Genomic DNA, 16,689 nt, shown 5'->3' on the forward strand with positions numbered 1-16,689 from the left:
TCCACACTCACTCCAGAGGGCCACATTGCATATTACTGTCGTAGCAAAAAATTGTCTATCTACAAGCTCAAAACGCGTAGCAATGCGACGCGTTTTGAGCTTGTAGATCAGCTATTTTTGCTATATTTGAATTGAAAACTTGAATAATTTTGTGCTATTTTTTAATTGGAAAAGTAACTTTTTTTTAATTGAATTTCAAATGCATTTAGTTATAGTTATATTAACTTTATTTAACATAACTACATTGGACACAAAAGACAATAACATTTGAACACTAGTCAAGTAATTAAAGTGGTTTTGGAATTGTTGCTGAAATAAATACTATATCAGTATTCTGATATCAACATGCGGGCCGCATTAAGTGAAGGTGGGGGCCGCATGTGGCCCCCCGGACCGCCAGTTGCCCACCCCTGCTCTAGCTGAATTCCAATACTGACATTTCTGCTTTGTCGCTTCCTCTGTTCACGGTGAAATTGGTGAACCGCAGAAATATGTGACAATCGTGTAGACGTCACATAACGCCGGTGTCAGAACCTAAGTCATTGCGGTTTGTTTATTAGCAGAGTTCAACCTATCGGTATTTATTTAGGCCACGTGTTTAAAGACCTCCATGTAAGTTAATGTGAAGTCCACAAGACGGGCACATAATATTTCGGCAGGTCACCAATTTCACCGTAACACTGGAGGACAGATGACTGATGAAGCAAGGAGGCAGAAATTTGGAATTTGGCTTGTGTCACACTCACTCACTCACTCACTCACTCACTCACTCACTCACTCACACACTCACTCACTCACTGACTCACACACACTCACTCACTCACACACTCACTCACTCACTCACTGACTCACTCACTCACTGACTCACTCACTCACTCACTCACTGACTCACTCACTCACTCACTCACTGACTGACTGACTGACTCACTCACACACACACACACACACACACACACACACACACACACACACACACTGTCTGTCTGTCTGTCTGTCTGTCTCTCTCTCCCCCCCTCTCTGTCTCTCTCTCACCTCCGTACTCTCTCTCTCAGTGTGTCAGGTGATCGCCATGTACGACTACACGGCAGCCAACGGGGACGAAATGAGCTTCTCCAAAGGTCAGCTGATCAACGTAACGGACAAGAATGACCCTGACTGGTGGAGAGGAGAGATGAACGGGGTCACTGGCTTGTTCCCCACCAACTACGTCAAGTTGACCACCATGGAAGCTGATCCCAGTCAGCAGTGTGAGTACGATTTGTCTTTGTTGTTCTTTTATTGGTATGGGACAGATGCTGTTAAACTATGAGCCTTTCTTTACTTCAAAAAGTAGGAATTGAAAGAATTCTTGCAGTACGTCACATTTCCATTTCGTAAATTGGCACACACACCAAAAAGGAACGCGTCCGCGTTTCGACTATGAGCCTTCATCGGTGCTCTGCTCCCATTTTGGATTTTTTTTTTTGTAATTCCTACTTTTTGATGTATACTGGATTTGGGTCTAGCAGCACTCCAACTGAAAGCCATTGCTGATGCGCTACCTCTTTTTTCTATTTAGTTATCTTTCTTTACTTCATTCAGAGTGCTGAACCCTTTATCTTGTCTGTCCATCAACCAATTGGTCCATACGTCCCTCTGTCCACCCCTCTCTGTGTCTTTCACTCTTGTTTTACCTCCTTCCCTGTCTCTTGTCTGTCTCCTTAGGGTGGTAGAACGTCTCCTCCTTCCTTCCATGTCTTCCTCTCCTCTCCTTGTCTTCAGAGGGACACCCACTGGGCGTGGTCTATGGATGCACCTCCCACTTTATCCCACTAATCCCACCCCTCCTCTCCTTGTCTTCAGAGGGACACCCACTGGGCGTGGTCTATGGATGCACCTCCCACTTTATCCCACTAATCCCACCCCTCCTCTCCTTGTCTTCAGAGGGACACCCACTGGGCGTGGTCTATGGATGCACCTCCCACTTTATCCCACTAATCCCACCCCTTCCCACTTCTGTTGCTTAGAGCAGGGGGTCGCGACCCGGGGTTGCCAAATTATTTTCACCAGATTTTTTTTTTTTTGGCAACTGAATGGCTGGAAAATGGAAATGGAAGAGTTCTACATAGTACACACAGTGCATGCATAAAGTTTCCTTAATGATTATATCTGGTTTCAGTATTTATTTATGATGTATTTTCTCTAATATTGAGGTTATTGAAGCGGTCAGTTTGTATTGGGGGTGTGGATGGGGGAGGGGGAGGGGGTCGCGAGACATGGCCAAAGCATTTCCGGAGGTCGTTGAGAACCCCTGGCTTAGAGGACAAGAAAAAGCAAGTGTGTTGGAAAAACTTAACCCATTTAGACCTGAGGACGATTCTACAAATGTCTTCTAAATCCTGACAGTTTTCTGAAAAACCCTATGTTTCTATGTCAGTGGTTCTCAAACTATTCCATGTCAATATATGTAATTGGCCGCCGACCCCCATCTGAAAATATGTTGTTTCAGGGACCCCCCCCCCCTCCCCCAGAAGCAAAGATTTGAGCTAAAAACGTTCTGAATATATAAAGATTTGCGCCCCATTTTCACGATTTTTCAAAAACAGCAGATCTGCTATTTTTCAACAGCTAAAGCATAACATAATGCTTAAAACACCAAAAGGGTGTTTTAAGCCTTATGACTGGGTTAAACATGAATGAATGAAAGATAAAAGTGAAAACCAACGCTCCAAACCATCTCAAAGAACGTAAACGGTAATCGGATATGAATGATATTTTACTAGGAGCAAAAACGGAAACACGATAGTCTTTAATGGCAGAAACGTTAATTTGAAATCTCCATTACCGATTTAAATAACATTCGATGTTTGCCCCAGTACAATAACATTTAACAATAAGTAGAACATCTATGTCCTAACTCCCAAATGTCTAGATCTTCTCGACATTATTGTGCACAATATCTAGTCACCACCTGCCAGCCACAGATGGGGGGGGGGGGGGGGGGGAATTCAATTCAACTCACTAATCTTACAGTTATAAACTTTGTCTAAACAGACTGCAGATTACGTTGCACTGCACTCTAGCATTACTAATACGAAGTGCAGACACATTGTTTTTCATTATTTTCAGATTACAAGGACGTTTAATTGGCATACAAAAATAAACGATGCAATTGTATTAACCAATTTAGGCCTGACGTCGAATTTAAAAAAATCCTGACAGTTTTCTGAAAAACCTCGTGTTTCTGCATCAGTGGTTCTCAATATTTCATGTCAAGAACCCCAAAGATTATATGTAATATGCCTCCGCCCCCCCAGAAGCAAAGATTTGAGTTAAAATGTTCACTCTGTAAGTCTGTAATAATATATATTCAAAGATTTGAGGCACATTTTCACGATTTTTCAAAAATAGCAGACCTACAAGTTCATAGCGCGGCACTCGGTGCCGCGCTATGAGCTTGTAGATCTGCTATTTTTCAATAGTTAAAACACCAAAAGGGGTTAAGTTATGTCCCCCAATTACCTTTTCAACTTATTTGAGTTATTAAGTTATAACAATGGGAATGAGAGAGGTTAATTTGTCATGCCTGCAAATATACTGAAATGTATCACCTGGGCAGAAGCATTTCTCTGTGACTGACTGGTATGTTCGACTATTATGATAACACCCATTCCACATGTTCCAATCAGAACTGGCTCATATAGGATTATTCAATTTTTTATTTATTTTTATCCTACTTTGGCGAGATCCCCCCGTGAGGCCTCATATAATAATAATAATAATCTATAATAGCTGCTTGACAATATGAAAGAATAAAAAGGAGAGTTATCCTTTTTTTGGATTTGGAAGTGAAACGTACAGTATTCAATATGGACAATAAATATGAAGAAAGAAGAATGTGTAGTTTATTTTTGATCTGATGTCAATGTTATTTGTGTTAACCCATTGAGACCTGGAACGCATCCATGTCACGTTAGCGTTTAACCACATTAACCATTAACCCATTTTGGGCGGGAACCCCTTTTGGTGTTTTAAACATTATGTTATAATTTAGCTATTGAAAAATAGCAGATCTACAAGCTCATAGCGCGCCACCGAGTGGCGCGCTATGAACTTGTAGGTCTGCTATTTTTGAAAAATCGTTAAAATGTGCCTCAAATCTTTCCGAAAATGATTTTTTCGACGTCAGGCCTGAATGGGTTAACAGCGGCACATGAATGAGTATAACAAAGTGTTTTGAACGTATTGCGTACATTAATGCAAAACAAAGAACACTATTATTAACTGACCTTTTTTATCTAGCTCTAACCAGTTTAGGAATGTTACGTTGGGGTAGAGCACAACAACATTAAACATTAAACATTAACATTAAACATCGCCTCTGCTCGAAACAAATACATTTTTCAGGTTATTAAAAACCCATTTAGACCTGAAGCCGATTTTTCTATTAACCCGTTTAGGCCTGACGTCGAAATTAAAACAAATGTCTTCTAAATCCTGTAGTATAAGTAGTTTCTGTATCGGTGGTGCTCAATATTTCATGTCAAGGACCCCACAAATGATCTGTGATAGGCCACTGACCCCCATCAGAAGCAAAGATTTGAGTTAAAAACGTTCGCTCTGAAAGAAATATTATTCAAAGATTTGCACTACATTTTCACGATTTAAAAGAAATAGCAGATCTATAAGCTCGTAGCGTAGCACTCGGTGCCACGCTATGAGCTTGTAGATCTGCTATTTTCCAATAGCTAAAGTATAACATAATGCTTAAAACACCAAAAGGGGTTCCCGTACAGAATGGGTTAAACACACTTAACAGAAGTACTGTTGCTATAGCAGCATCTCATTGGACCAAACTGCTATGGTCCAATCACAGCTAAGCATGACATGGGTTAAACAAACCTCTCCACCAATAGTTTTCCTATATGATAAAACACTGTTTTAAAAAAAAAGAAATGCCACGCACATATTTTTCCAGTGCATACGGCAGGCCTTGTTGACGGATTTGGAAGAGATATTGAAGGTCTGGTTCCAAAAATGAACCAGTGTTTAATGTGTAAAATCCATGATATTTACATTGGAATGAATGAGCCCGGCTGGAAAGTGTCCAAGTGGGAGTGTCTAAGTGGGAGAGGGAGGGTCTTAGGTCTAAAGGCTCATTCATAGTCTGGATTTTCGGTGGTGAGGCGACCACCACTCCGGTGGTGAGGTGACCACCGGAGCTGAAATAACGTTGAGCGGTTGTGAGTAAAAACAGAGAGAAGGGCTGGGGCGGTGGTTTGCTCTTCACCGCGGCTCAGTGACGTCATGTTGTAGTCCGGTGGTCACCTCACCACTGAAAATACAGACTATGAATAACGCTTAAGCGACCGAAACGTCGACCTAATAAAGAGCAACATTTTTTTTGGCTAGTGTCTAGCCTGAGCTAATGCTAGACCTTTCTGGCCTAGATGGGAGGGCCGCGGCTCTGATTTACGCACACCCTGATTGGTTCACCGATCTGTCCGTCAGCCCCGGTCTCTCACCCCCCCCCAGTGCAGCACTGTTATTGTGTCGACCAGAAGCAGCAACCAGTGAGTATACCATTCTAACGGACTGTCAGAGTTACTACCACAGAGTCGGCACACGTTGGTGGGTTGGTGTGGTGGGTTCTTCAGCCATTCTCCTCATTTTCCTCGCATAGCCTCGTTTTGAAGTTCCACTGGTAATGATTTCCTCACGGTGTTATTTTGAGGGGTGCACACCGCTCAGAGCCCTGACGTCACATCATTTGAAGCGACGCCTACGCGGAAGGGTTGACTCCCACGTTTAGGCCAGTGCAGCCCATGCGTAAATCCAGGCTTTAATTTTTCGTGCAGACGAAATGAAAGCCTGGGTATCGAGGCTAGCAAGTGTCTGACAGTGTGCGGGACCTCTCCTTTGTCTTTCAAAGACAACCCTTTTCATGATATGCTCTATTGTACGCACCTGTCACCAGCCTTCTGAGGTGTGCATCGGCCTTTTGCTGTAGGTGGCAGCGGTGGCCGAACGGATTGCGGAAGGTCGCCAGTTCGAATCAGCGGTCCGACACGTTAAAATTACCACCGCTGAAGTGCCCTTGAACAAGGCATTGAACCACTACGATGAAATGTTCTATGAGCAGGGCCTGGCTGGAAACAAGTTATTGAGCTTAGCCCAGATACCCTGGGTAAATATAGTAATCATTTCATTTCATTTCATAAAGCTATAGCAGCATCTAAAATGACAACGGATGCTTGTCCGGTTTAGAAGCTATAACAACGTTTTAGGCTTGATGGGTTAAAAAAAATAACCAACCATTTCTGACCGATTACTGAAACATCTCTGAAATATCAGAACCATTGAATCACTTCCTAGAATTCCTGATACAACTGAACTGAACTGAACTGAACTGAACTATATCAAGTTATAACTAAACAACATTGCATGGATGCACCTGGGACGTATCCTCAGTGATGTATCCTGAGGTCAACGGGGTTTCGGGTCTACCAACATCATACCCCTCACTCAGGCGACCCAGCCGGGAGTGATCAAGTCCCGACTTACGTCCCAGTAGCTACCCTCAATCAGTCCCACTAGGGAAAAACCAGGGGCACACAATCTGTTGGAACTACTCCAGAACTACTCTGCCAGGGCTGGGAGGTACACTTCTGGCGCATGGAGGGACTAGACTCTGGGTTGTCTCCTGTCCGGGCCCCTCCTACGTCTCACCAGGTCCACTCCTGCTCTCACCAGGAGTAGAGCGAGGACCTGTGCGTTGAATAATTAAAAAAGTTGAATAATTACAACTTTTAGTCAGATTTCTGAAACGACTGCGCCGTTCAGTCGGATTCCTGAAAATATCTGAAGGATTCAGTCGGATTCCTGATACAACTGAGCTAACCTCGGCTCACCTTGTTCCAAAAGTGCCCTGTGAACCGGTCTGGAGCGGATGAAATTGTTTTGTAGTCATCAGGCAGGAACAATCATCCGGAACTTCCCACTCCCCTCAAACCGGAAGAACGACAATAAAAGCTCTCGTAGCCTGTGGCTTTTATTGAGAAAAATCGGTTTGAGGGAAAAGGAAGTTCCGGAAAGATTGATGACTACAAAACAATACTACAACAATGACGTAGCGATATCATCCGCTCCCGACCGGATCATAAACCCGAAAGGGAATGGCCGCCCAGGCTACAACTGAGCCATTCATTGGGTTTCCTGAAACATCCGAACCATTCGGTCAGTCCCTCAAAACATCTGGAAGATTCAGCCAGTTTGTTTCTTTTCCTGAAAGAAGTCAGTGATTCAAGTCCATTTCCTGAAACATCTGAATTATTCAGTCGGTTTCCTGCTTTTTTTTTATTTTTAGTTCTGAACTGATGTGTGTGTGTATACCGCAGTGAACTGGATCACAGCTCCAAACCGATGGCAGAGAAATGAGAGTCCTGCTGGTCTTCTCCATCTTTCTCTCCTCCATGAGTGTTGTTCTCCCTTTGCTCTTCACTTTATTTTACTTCATTTGTTTATTTGGACAGGACAATGCATATTAACCCATTTTGACCTGAGATCAGATTCTCAAAATGTCTTCTACATCCTGACAGTTTTCTGAAAAAGCTATGTTTCTATGTCAGTCGTTCTTCGATTTTTCAAAAATAGCAGACCTATAAGCTCGTAGCGCGCCACTCGATGGCGCGCTATGAGCTTGTAGATCTGCTATTTTTCAATAGCTAAAGCATAACATAATGCTAACACCAAAAGGGGTTCCCGCCTAAAATGGGTTAATGGACGTCACATGGACGTAAATACACCGGATATAGCACAGTTGCTAATTTTCATCCGCAGTCCTCACAAAGAAACGCAAAACGGAAAACAGACACTGAAACAGTGGAATACATTTACATAACATTAGGGAACACAGCATAAAAAAAGCAGCTTTGGTTTTCAAGCAACCATTTTTTCAGATTGAATTTAAAAGATGGAAATGTAGCACAATCCCTTATACGCCGGGATTGTGGCCATTCCATGCTACACAACCCTGTACTGAGAGGACATTTTGGCCGAATGTTGTTTGCCGGTGCGGCACTTCGCAGTCTCCTCGAGTGGTTGCTCTGGTACTGATTCCCCTATCAGGCTTTCGTTTAATGAATTCACTTAGGGGGGGCGGGCACAGACCATGTGGGGTCTTATATATGACCCCAACCCCAACCAATTTTTTAAGTTATCAAAGCTAAAAAGAAATTAGCCTCCGGAGGATGTTACTCTGCTTTACTGTACCACATATTCCCCCCCCTCTACATTCAGTGGTTCTTCCTGTTCCACATTTTCTTTATGACTTTGCCCAGTTTCAATGTCCTCTGGCTCCAGATCAGTTCTTACTGCGTTTCAAACTAAGAATCAAATTTCCATTTCAGTCGGTGGACTGCGAGACAAATTTTAAAGGCCTGACGTCAACATTACATTTTTTTTTAGTCTTCTAAAATCCTGACAGTTTTCTGAAATACCTACTGTATGTTTCATGTTTCATGTCAAGGACCCCCAAAAATTATATGTAATTGGCCGCCGACCCCCATCTGAAAATATGTCGTCGATGATTCTGGGCGTTTGTTGAGTCACGAGCACCACGATATGCCTGGATGCACAAAGTAGAAGAGATTTGAAGTGTTTGTTGCAGCGTTGCCTATTATCACCTCAGATGGGTTTTTTTAGATCATTGTACACGTTTGCTGACACTCAAGAGGGTAGCACCACACTTCTAGCATAATGAACCATGAAACACTCACGTGTGTGTGTGTGTGTGTGTGTGTGTGTGTGTGTGTGTGTGTGTGTGTGTGTGTGTGTGTGTGTGTGTGTGTGTGTGTGTGTGTGTGTGTGTGTGTGTGTGTGTGTGTGTGTGTGTGTGTGTGTGTGTGTGTGTGTGTGTGTGTGTGTGTGTGTGTGTGTGTGTGTGTGTGTGTGTGTGTGTGTGTGTGTGTGTGTGCGTGCGTGCGTGCGTGCGTGCGTGCGTGCGCGCGCGCGTGCACATGAATATACATTTTAGCTTCCATTAAAAATATTTGAGGTTCTTTCCTTGTAGCCTCCTGCGGTGTCGTCAACTTGTAGAGTTGGTATCGAGTCGAACAGGGCAGAGGTCATGTTCAAAATTACATATTGCTCACATCAGGAACGTAGAGACAGAATGATAGATAAGATGTTGGTGAAGACGGTGTTAATTTTTTAATAGTCTGAATTTCTCACTGACAACTGCTTTACAAATATATTCATAAAACATTGTACAGGTATTATGCAAACACATTTGCCTGCTAGAGGGAGTTGTGATATTGTCGGGGCCCTAATTACGATTACTTTCAGCTTGGTCTGAAAGGAGAAGACGCTAAGCTCTGTCTGCTCTGAGCGTGTGCAGAGGGCAAGAGTTCTCCTTCCTGTTTTGGTACAAACAGATTTGTCTGCTGTGGCTCGTCCCTCCGTTCAAACGGTAAGAGAGCAGAGAGGACGAGAACCGTGAATAAAAGACAGAAAGAGACGGACGTATACTTAGAGACGTCTGAGACGGAAAGGAAAGGAAGAGAGGGGGACAGAGAAAGGAAGGGACGATGAGTTTACGGGACCGGAGCAGGTTTGAGTTTCTCAATCTGTGGGACGAGACGGACGGAGGGATACAGGGACAGAAGGCGGATGTTTTAGGGCTGTCGCAATGTCTCAATGAACTGTGTCTACAAGGTAGGCATTTGTGTGCTTGTGTGAGTTGTGTATGTATAGAAGGCTGTATAGAATTAGAAATATTCACAGGTGTGTGTGTGTGTGTATACTGTAGAAGGCTGTATAGAAATATTCACAGATGTGAATAAAAAGTGTGGGGTGGGTGGGTGGGTGTGTGGGTGTGTGAGCTATGTTTGTGTTGGTTGGAGATCCTATCTATGGGTTCACCTTTCTCCTTCCAGTTTACAGTAAACTGATGAAGAGCCAGATTCCCAAATGTCTGCACAGAATAAACATGGTGCTCTGCGGTGGTGTGCTTTGTGGTGGATTCGTCTATATGTCCGCTCACTCTTCAGCAGACTGTCAGTCAGACTGTTGACGGCTGTGATGAACCTTTCCTCTCCCCTTCCCCCCTGCAGGGTGTGCAGATCTGACCAGCCTGGACTCCATGAGTCCACAGGAGAGGAAGAGGCAGGGTTACATCCACGAACTGATCCAGACGGAGGAGAGATACGTGGAAGATCTGCAGATAGTCCTGGAGGTACTACTGTTATGTTAAATGAGCACTAAATCCACAACATGTTATTATTCACAACTATGGCTATCGCACAATTCCATTCCATTCTCTTGCAACTGGTGTTGCAAGAGAACGGAATGGTGTCTTGCAACTGGCGTTGCAACTCTTGCAACTAGTCACAACTCCTTGCAACTAGTTGCTTTATCTGTTGCCCAAACTTTAATATAGCATTCTCATAATTAAACTTCAGGTTAATACATGATATTATGAACAAATAGCTTATTATATAATGTAGTTAATATAAGATTATACTGTATGTGAATATGTGTGCACTAGAGACCTGAGGATGACGGATTTAGCCACGGTTGCCGTGGTTAACGGCAATTTAGGGTGGATTTGGGTCATTTATATATATTGTAAATTTCAGAGTAAAAGCGGCCATGTTTTCCCGGCACCCCAGAGCTCCTATTTTGAAGGAATCCCGGGACTGATTGTGTTAATATTGGATAAACCGCGGGTGAAATAATGCGGGAAATAAATTAATGGCATCTATCTATAGGCTCATTATAGCTTTTAAAACGCACACAATCTCAGCAAAATCTCGCAATTTATAAATTGTAATAAGTAATTAATGTGGTCGGAATACGGTCGTAATACATGCAGTGATGTAAATAGGGTGCGTTTTGCGTCCCAAAACGCACTTTATAGTTATGGGACGCAATATACCAACAGCCTCTGCGTCCATAGGACGCAACTTTATCCTGGCTGCACTGAAGACTATGGCACTCTCTCGGTCACACACTGTTCTACGTGGAAGTCTAGCACTCTTTCGGTCACACACTGTTCCGTGTTCCCCCCACACACACACACACACAGAGAGAGAGAGAGAGACACGACATGATGAGCCCTCGATCGTCTTAAACGTATTTCTTGGACCACTCTGGAATAATATTGATCGTTATACATATACAGGTCAGCTAGTACTAACCTTTTCATCTCAAATTGACCGGCCAAAATAAATCCACAACCGATTTTAGTGTGTTGCTCCGCTCGCTTGTCACTCCAACTTGCTTTGAGTTCGGTGGATGCGCTTTCAACGCAAATATGAATCAGCTGGTTAACGAGCCTCGTTGACCCTGACCCTGGTCCCTGACTTGATTTGACTTGGCACTATTAATGGCAGCTGTATAAACGCTTCTCTTTCGTCTCTTGTCTTGTGTGTATGCGTGTGTACAAAGTGACTTCTAAGTTCCACTTTTCCAAAGAAATGATTTTACATCCACAATGGCAAGCCTATTTGCATTTTGGCAAAGTACAATAATTGCAACTGCAAACAACTTTTGGTTGGTATATTAAGCTATGTTAAATCCACTGTTGCCCCCTATTAGTATTTCTTACCGAGTTGTGCTTGCTAATACTACTAGCCTACATACAAATATATAGGCCTACTGTATAGGCCTATTTGATATTTTTATATATATATATTTTTTATAATTTTTTATTAAAAAAAATGTTTTATTATTATTTTTTTTGAGTGGTGCAACCACTCCCTTACGGAGCTATGTGTGTGTCTGGGTGTCTGGGTATGAGCACACAAATAGCATGGTTGTTTTTCACCATCTGTGCGCAACCTAACGCACACACAAACACACACGCACGTATTAACTGTATATATGATGCTTTCGGGGGGTGCCAATACATTACAGTGACATTACAGTAGAGGGTACAGTAGAGGGACCGCCACACGGTATCTCTGTCATTTCTCAACCGTTTCGGACGCGGCGCGGCACGCCGGAACCGGCCCGGCCCCCTGGGCGCATTCCTGGGGGTCTGCCCCCCCCCCCCCCCCCCCGCGAACCCCCTCGGAGTTGCACCACTAACTTCACACAGGTGTGATTTTTTTTGGGACTCATAAGAATTTTTTGGTACTCATTTGAATGACCACCTGTGCATCCCGGGACCCAGTACATTGAAAACCTATTTACATCACTGTACATGTACACATACTGATTGATTGTAAACCCATGTTGTGTTGTGCAGGTGTTCCATAAGCCCATGTCTGAGTCTGGTCGGCTGACTGAAGCAGAGATGTCCATGATCTTTGTCAACTGGAAAGAACTGATCGCCTGCAACACCAAACTACTGAAGTAGGATATAAACCGTTGAACAACATTGTGCACATTGTACCACACTGTTTCACCTCATTTAGGATGGGGAACCCCTTTTGGTGTTTTAACTAAGCATTATGTTATACTTTAGCTACTTAAAAATAGCAGATCTACAAGCTCATAGCGCGCCACCGAGTGGCGCGCTATGAGCTTGTAGGTCTGCTATTTTTGAAAAATCGTGAATGCAGCACAAATCTTTGAATATATATTCTTTCAGAGCGAACTTTTTTTTTTAATTCGACGTCAGGATGGGAAGCCCTTTTGGGGTAGTCGTTGCTATGTACAGTATACAAGCGAGAAGTTAGAGGGGTATTGTTTTCAGAAAACTATTATTTAGAAGGCATTTGTAGAATCGGCCTCAGGTCTAAATGGGTTAAGTATTGACAGTTTAACCCATTTAGGCCTGACGTTGAAATAAAAAAAAACTTTTGTGAGGATTTGTGCCACATTTTTACGATTTTTCAAAAATAGCAGACCTACAAGCTCGTAGCACGCCACTCTGTTGCACGCTATGAGCTTGTAGATCTGCTATTTTTCAATAGCTAAAGTATAACATAATGCTATATGTTAAAACACCAAAAGGGGTTCCCGCCCGGAATTGAACAGTGTTTGCAGCACACTACACTACTGTACCAATCTATTTAAGACTGGGATAATTCCAATTAAATTAAACACTAAAATGTGCTGTGACTGGACTGGTGTAGAGACGCACTCCATGCTGTCCTATCACAAAAACATTATTGTATGCTATTTTATATAGTCTAGATATACACTTACACACAGTAATTTTTATCCAGTATTCCTGGCATTGACCATGTTGGGTCAATGCCATTTTCACTGCTGGATATCAACCGCTCGAGTGGAACTCTCAATCCATTGAGACTGTAGCGCCCAAATCCTAAATTTGTGGCACTACTGGTTGCCGACAGTCGGGTTGTATAGTTAAGACGTGTGCTCCAGGAAGTGATGTCCAGACATGTGTGTAGAGTTGGTATAATGAGGATTTATTATCTGTCTCTGCAGGCCTAATCACTACAGCATACATATAAATAAATGCAATAAACGTACATGATCCAAACAGCCAGCTAAACACAGTCTGAAAACTGTTTGCCTATTGTCAGCAACACCTGCTGCATGATTGAGACCTGATTAAATACCCTTCCAACCTTCACATTGACCACACCCCTCAGTGGACATCATTGGCCACAATTAGGAGACTCAAATGGCGCTTACAGAGACCAAACAAAGTGACATGCCCGAACTGACTGGAGACCTGTCATTCTTCCCCTATAGTCTCACATGGCTAGACTGTTGCCTCTCCTGAACTGACTGGAGACTAGGGTTGGGATTCGGAACCGGGTCCATTTCAGACCCGGTTCCGACATTGCGGATCCGGAGCCGGTTCCATCGTTTTTTTATTAACGGTTCCCCAAACGGATCTCATCAGTCGTCATTTAGCTCCGCTGTGTCTGTGCATGCATGCAAGCAGAGCCTGGGGTGACGTCACCCCACCTACAGAGTGAGTGGGGTCGGGGAGGATACGCCCACTATTCTGTGCATTCAGCGACCGCCGCAGAGCGAGTGGTACTGGGACAGTATGTCGCACAGATCTCCAAAGTGTGGTTAACAGAGAGGGAAATGACTGAGGCTGAGCAGTGAGCACGCAAAGTGCAATAAATGCGATGCTATAGTTCCCTCTGCAAAGGTTGTTGCAACTTGTACCACGTCCACATTGAGGAAACATCTCAAAATCAATATGCCTACACGAGTCCACGACTCACGAGAATAATCTACTGTAGGCACATCGCGTTTGTGAGCCATGCGGAAAGCCGTGCCCGCTCTCCCCGCAGCTCCACCACAGCCGGCAGGGGACGATGTGATGCAAGGCTGGTTTACTTTCCCCAGGCTAGTAACGTAATAGAAAATAAAAACTACTAACGTCTACACTCTACAGAGCTTTTCATTAGGCCGCGGCGTATTGTACAACTGTTGTTAATGGTGTTAATTTAGAACGCCAAATCGCCAATGACTCGACGTCTTTCTGTCTGATATTTTATGAATCACGTTAACTATAGAGCCAAATCAATTTGTCTGCACTTATTTTTTACAACTTATAAGCAACTCAACTGCTTTTGATTTGGCTCTAAATTAATCGCGTGACTGTTGAGAGCCCAGCGTTTAGGTGCATATAGATTGATTACTTTATAAACAGTTTGCAGAAAAAAGCACAGGAACGTAGCCTATACAGTTCAATACAAGGTCTGCTAAAAGGATTTTATAATCCAAGAAAGCACTATGGCTTGTTTCCATTAGGGTAAGGGGTCCTTCATATTAAATTAATCTGAACATTAAAGACAACATTTGTCACCACAACAATATCATTATTGCAATGTGTACTGTATATTTAATATACAGTACAAATTGCAATATACAGTACAAATTGCAACAATGATATTGCTATGGTGGCTAGCTGCTGGTGGTGGTGGTGGTGGTGAAGTTTAAATAATAGTGCCACCTCATAATTGTAAAGTGCATTTTCAATAATTTAATTAATGAATTTGTGTTTATTATGTACTTGGTTAGGTTAGTTATAATATAAGCATAATCTATGTCAGAAAAAAAGGGGTAAAAAATAATATTAGGATCCGTTAAGGGAACCGTTAGGAACCGGAACCGTTAAGAGGGATCCGGGAAGGATCCGGAACCGTTAAAATCCTAACGAATCCCAACCCTACTGGAGACCTGTCACTCTTCCCCTATAGTCTCACATGGCTAGACTGTTGCCTCTCCTGAACTGACTGGAGACCTGTCATTCTTCCCCTATAGTCTCACATGGCTAGACTGTTGCCTCTCCTGAACTGACTGGAGACATGTCATTCTTCCCCTATAGTCTCCCATGGCTAGACTGTTGCCTCTCCTGAACTGACTGGAGACCTGTCACTCTTCCCCTATAGTCTCACATGGCTAGACTGTTGCCTCTCCTGAACTGACTGGAGACCTGTCATTCTTCCCCTATAGTCTCACATGGCTAGACTGTTGCCTCTCCTGAACTGACTGGAGACCTGTCACTCTTCCCCTATAGTCTCACATGGCTAGACTGTTGCCTCTCCTGAACTGACTGGAGACCTGTCATTCTTCCCCTATAGTCTCACATGGCTAGACTGTTGCCTCTCCTGAACTGACTGGAGACCTGTCATTCTTCCCCTATAGTCTCACATGGCTAGACTGTTGCCTCTCCTGAACTGACTGGAGACCTGTCACTCTTCCCCTATAGTCTCACATGGCTAGACTGTTGCCTCTCCTGAACTGACTGGAGACCTGTCACTCTTCCCCTATAGTCTCACATGGCTAGACTGTTGCCTCTCCTGAACTGACTGGAGACCTGTCATTCTTCCCCTATAGTCTCACATGGCTAGACTGTTGCCTCTCCTGAACTGACTGGAGACCTGTCACTCTTCCCCTATAGTCTCACATGGCTAGACTGTTGCCTCTCCTGAACTGACTGGAGACCTGTCACTCTTCCCCTATAGTCTCCCATGGCTAGACTGTTGCCTCTTGCAATTTTCAAAATGCTTCCCGTCAGTGGAGCCTCCTCCCCCACTTCCGCTTCGTCTTTACAGTTCCGCAAATATATCCTAATATAAATAAAAATCGAAAATACACATCTATAGCTTTCTGCTTTAGCAGAAATGGAGATAAAAAAAAAAAAAAGCTCTAAAGATATTTTTAAATGTAATTTTGTGAACGGAAATGACAGATTACTTAGATTTCTGGAGGTGTAGTTCCAGACTCTATATAGCAGGGGTGCCCACACTTTTTTGCCTCGAGAGCTACTTTCAAAATGACCAGCTCAACAAGACCTACCCACCGAAAAAAGTATTATACCATTGCTGAAGATAGTTTAAATATGTACCTGAGGGGGGCATTGGTGTAGCAGAGCTGGCATAAGACAAACGCACTTGGAATGGTAAATAGAGGGGCAGAAATGGAATAGGTATGGTTTTTTTGTATTTAATTTGCTACAGACTTTTTTGTGCACAGCAACACGCTTCAAAACTAAATATGTCACTGTGGGGTTTGAGCTGACAGGCCCTTTTGATGTCAATCAAGTCACCTTAAGCCATTTTGGGCGGGAACCCCTTTTGGTGTTAGCATTATGTTATGCTTTAGCTATTGAAAAATAGCAGATCTACAAGCTATGAGCTTGTAGGTCTGCTATTTTTTTTAAATCGTGAAAATGCGGCACACATCTTTGAATATATATTCTTTCAGAAGACTTTTTTTTTATTTCGACATCAGGCCTAAATGGGTTAATTCAAGTGGCAGATGCCA

At 43.2% G+C, this 16,689-nt stretch overlaps 1 protein-coding gene across 4 annotated transcripts in view; it reads left to right on the forward strand.

The window, feature by feature from the left end:
- Positions 1–16,689, forward strand: part of itsn2b (intersectin 2b) — an 86,380-nt gene that overhangs the window by 49,247 nt on the left and 20,444 nt on the right. For all 4 annotated transcript variants that reach the window (XR_013789713.1, XM_079497933.1, XM_079497934.1 and 1 more), the window contains 3 exons: positions 1,053–1,247; positions 10,092–10,213; positions 12,230–12,336. Coding sequence is in view for 3 of the 4 variants with exons in the window: in XM_079497933.1 (XP_079354059.1) it covers positions 1,053–1,247; positions 10,092–10,213; positions 12,230–12,336 (424 nt within the window). In the remaining variant the exon portion in view is untranslated. The remainder of the gene's footprint in view (positions 1–1,052; positions 1,248–10,091; positions 10,214–12,229; positions 12,337–16,689) is intronic.

Source organism: Electrona antarctica (assembly GCF_951216825.1).
Source record: "Electrona antarctica genome assembly, chromosome: 3".
In the NCBI taxonomy this organism is placed as follows: domain Eukaryota; kingdom Metazoa; phylum Chordata; class Actinopteri; order Myctophiformes; family Myctophidae; genus Electrona; species Electrona antarctica.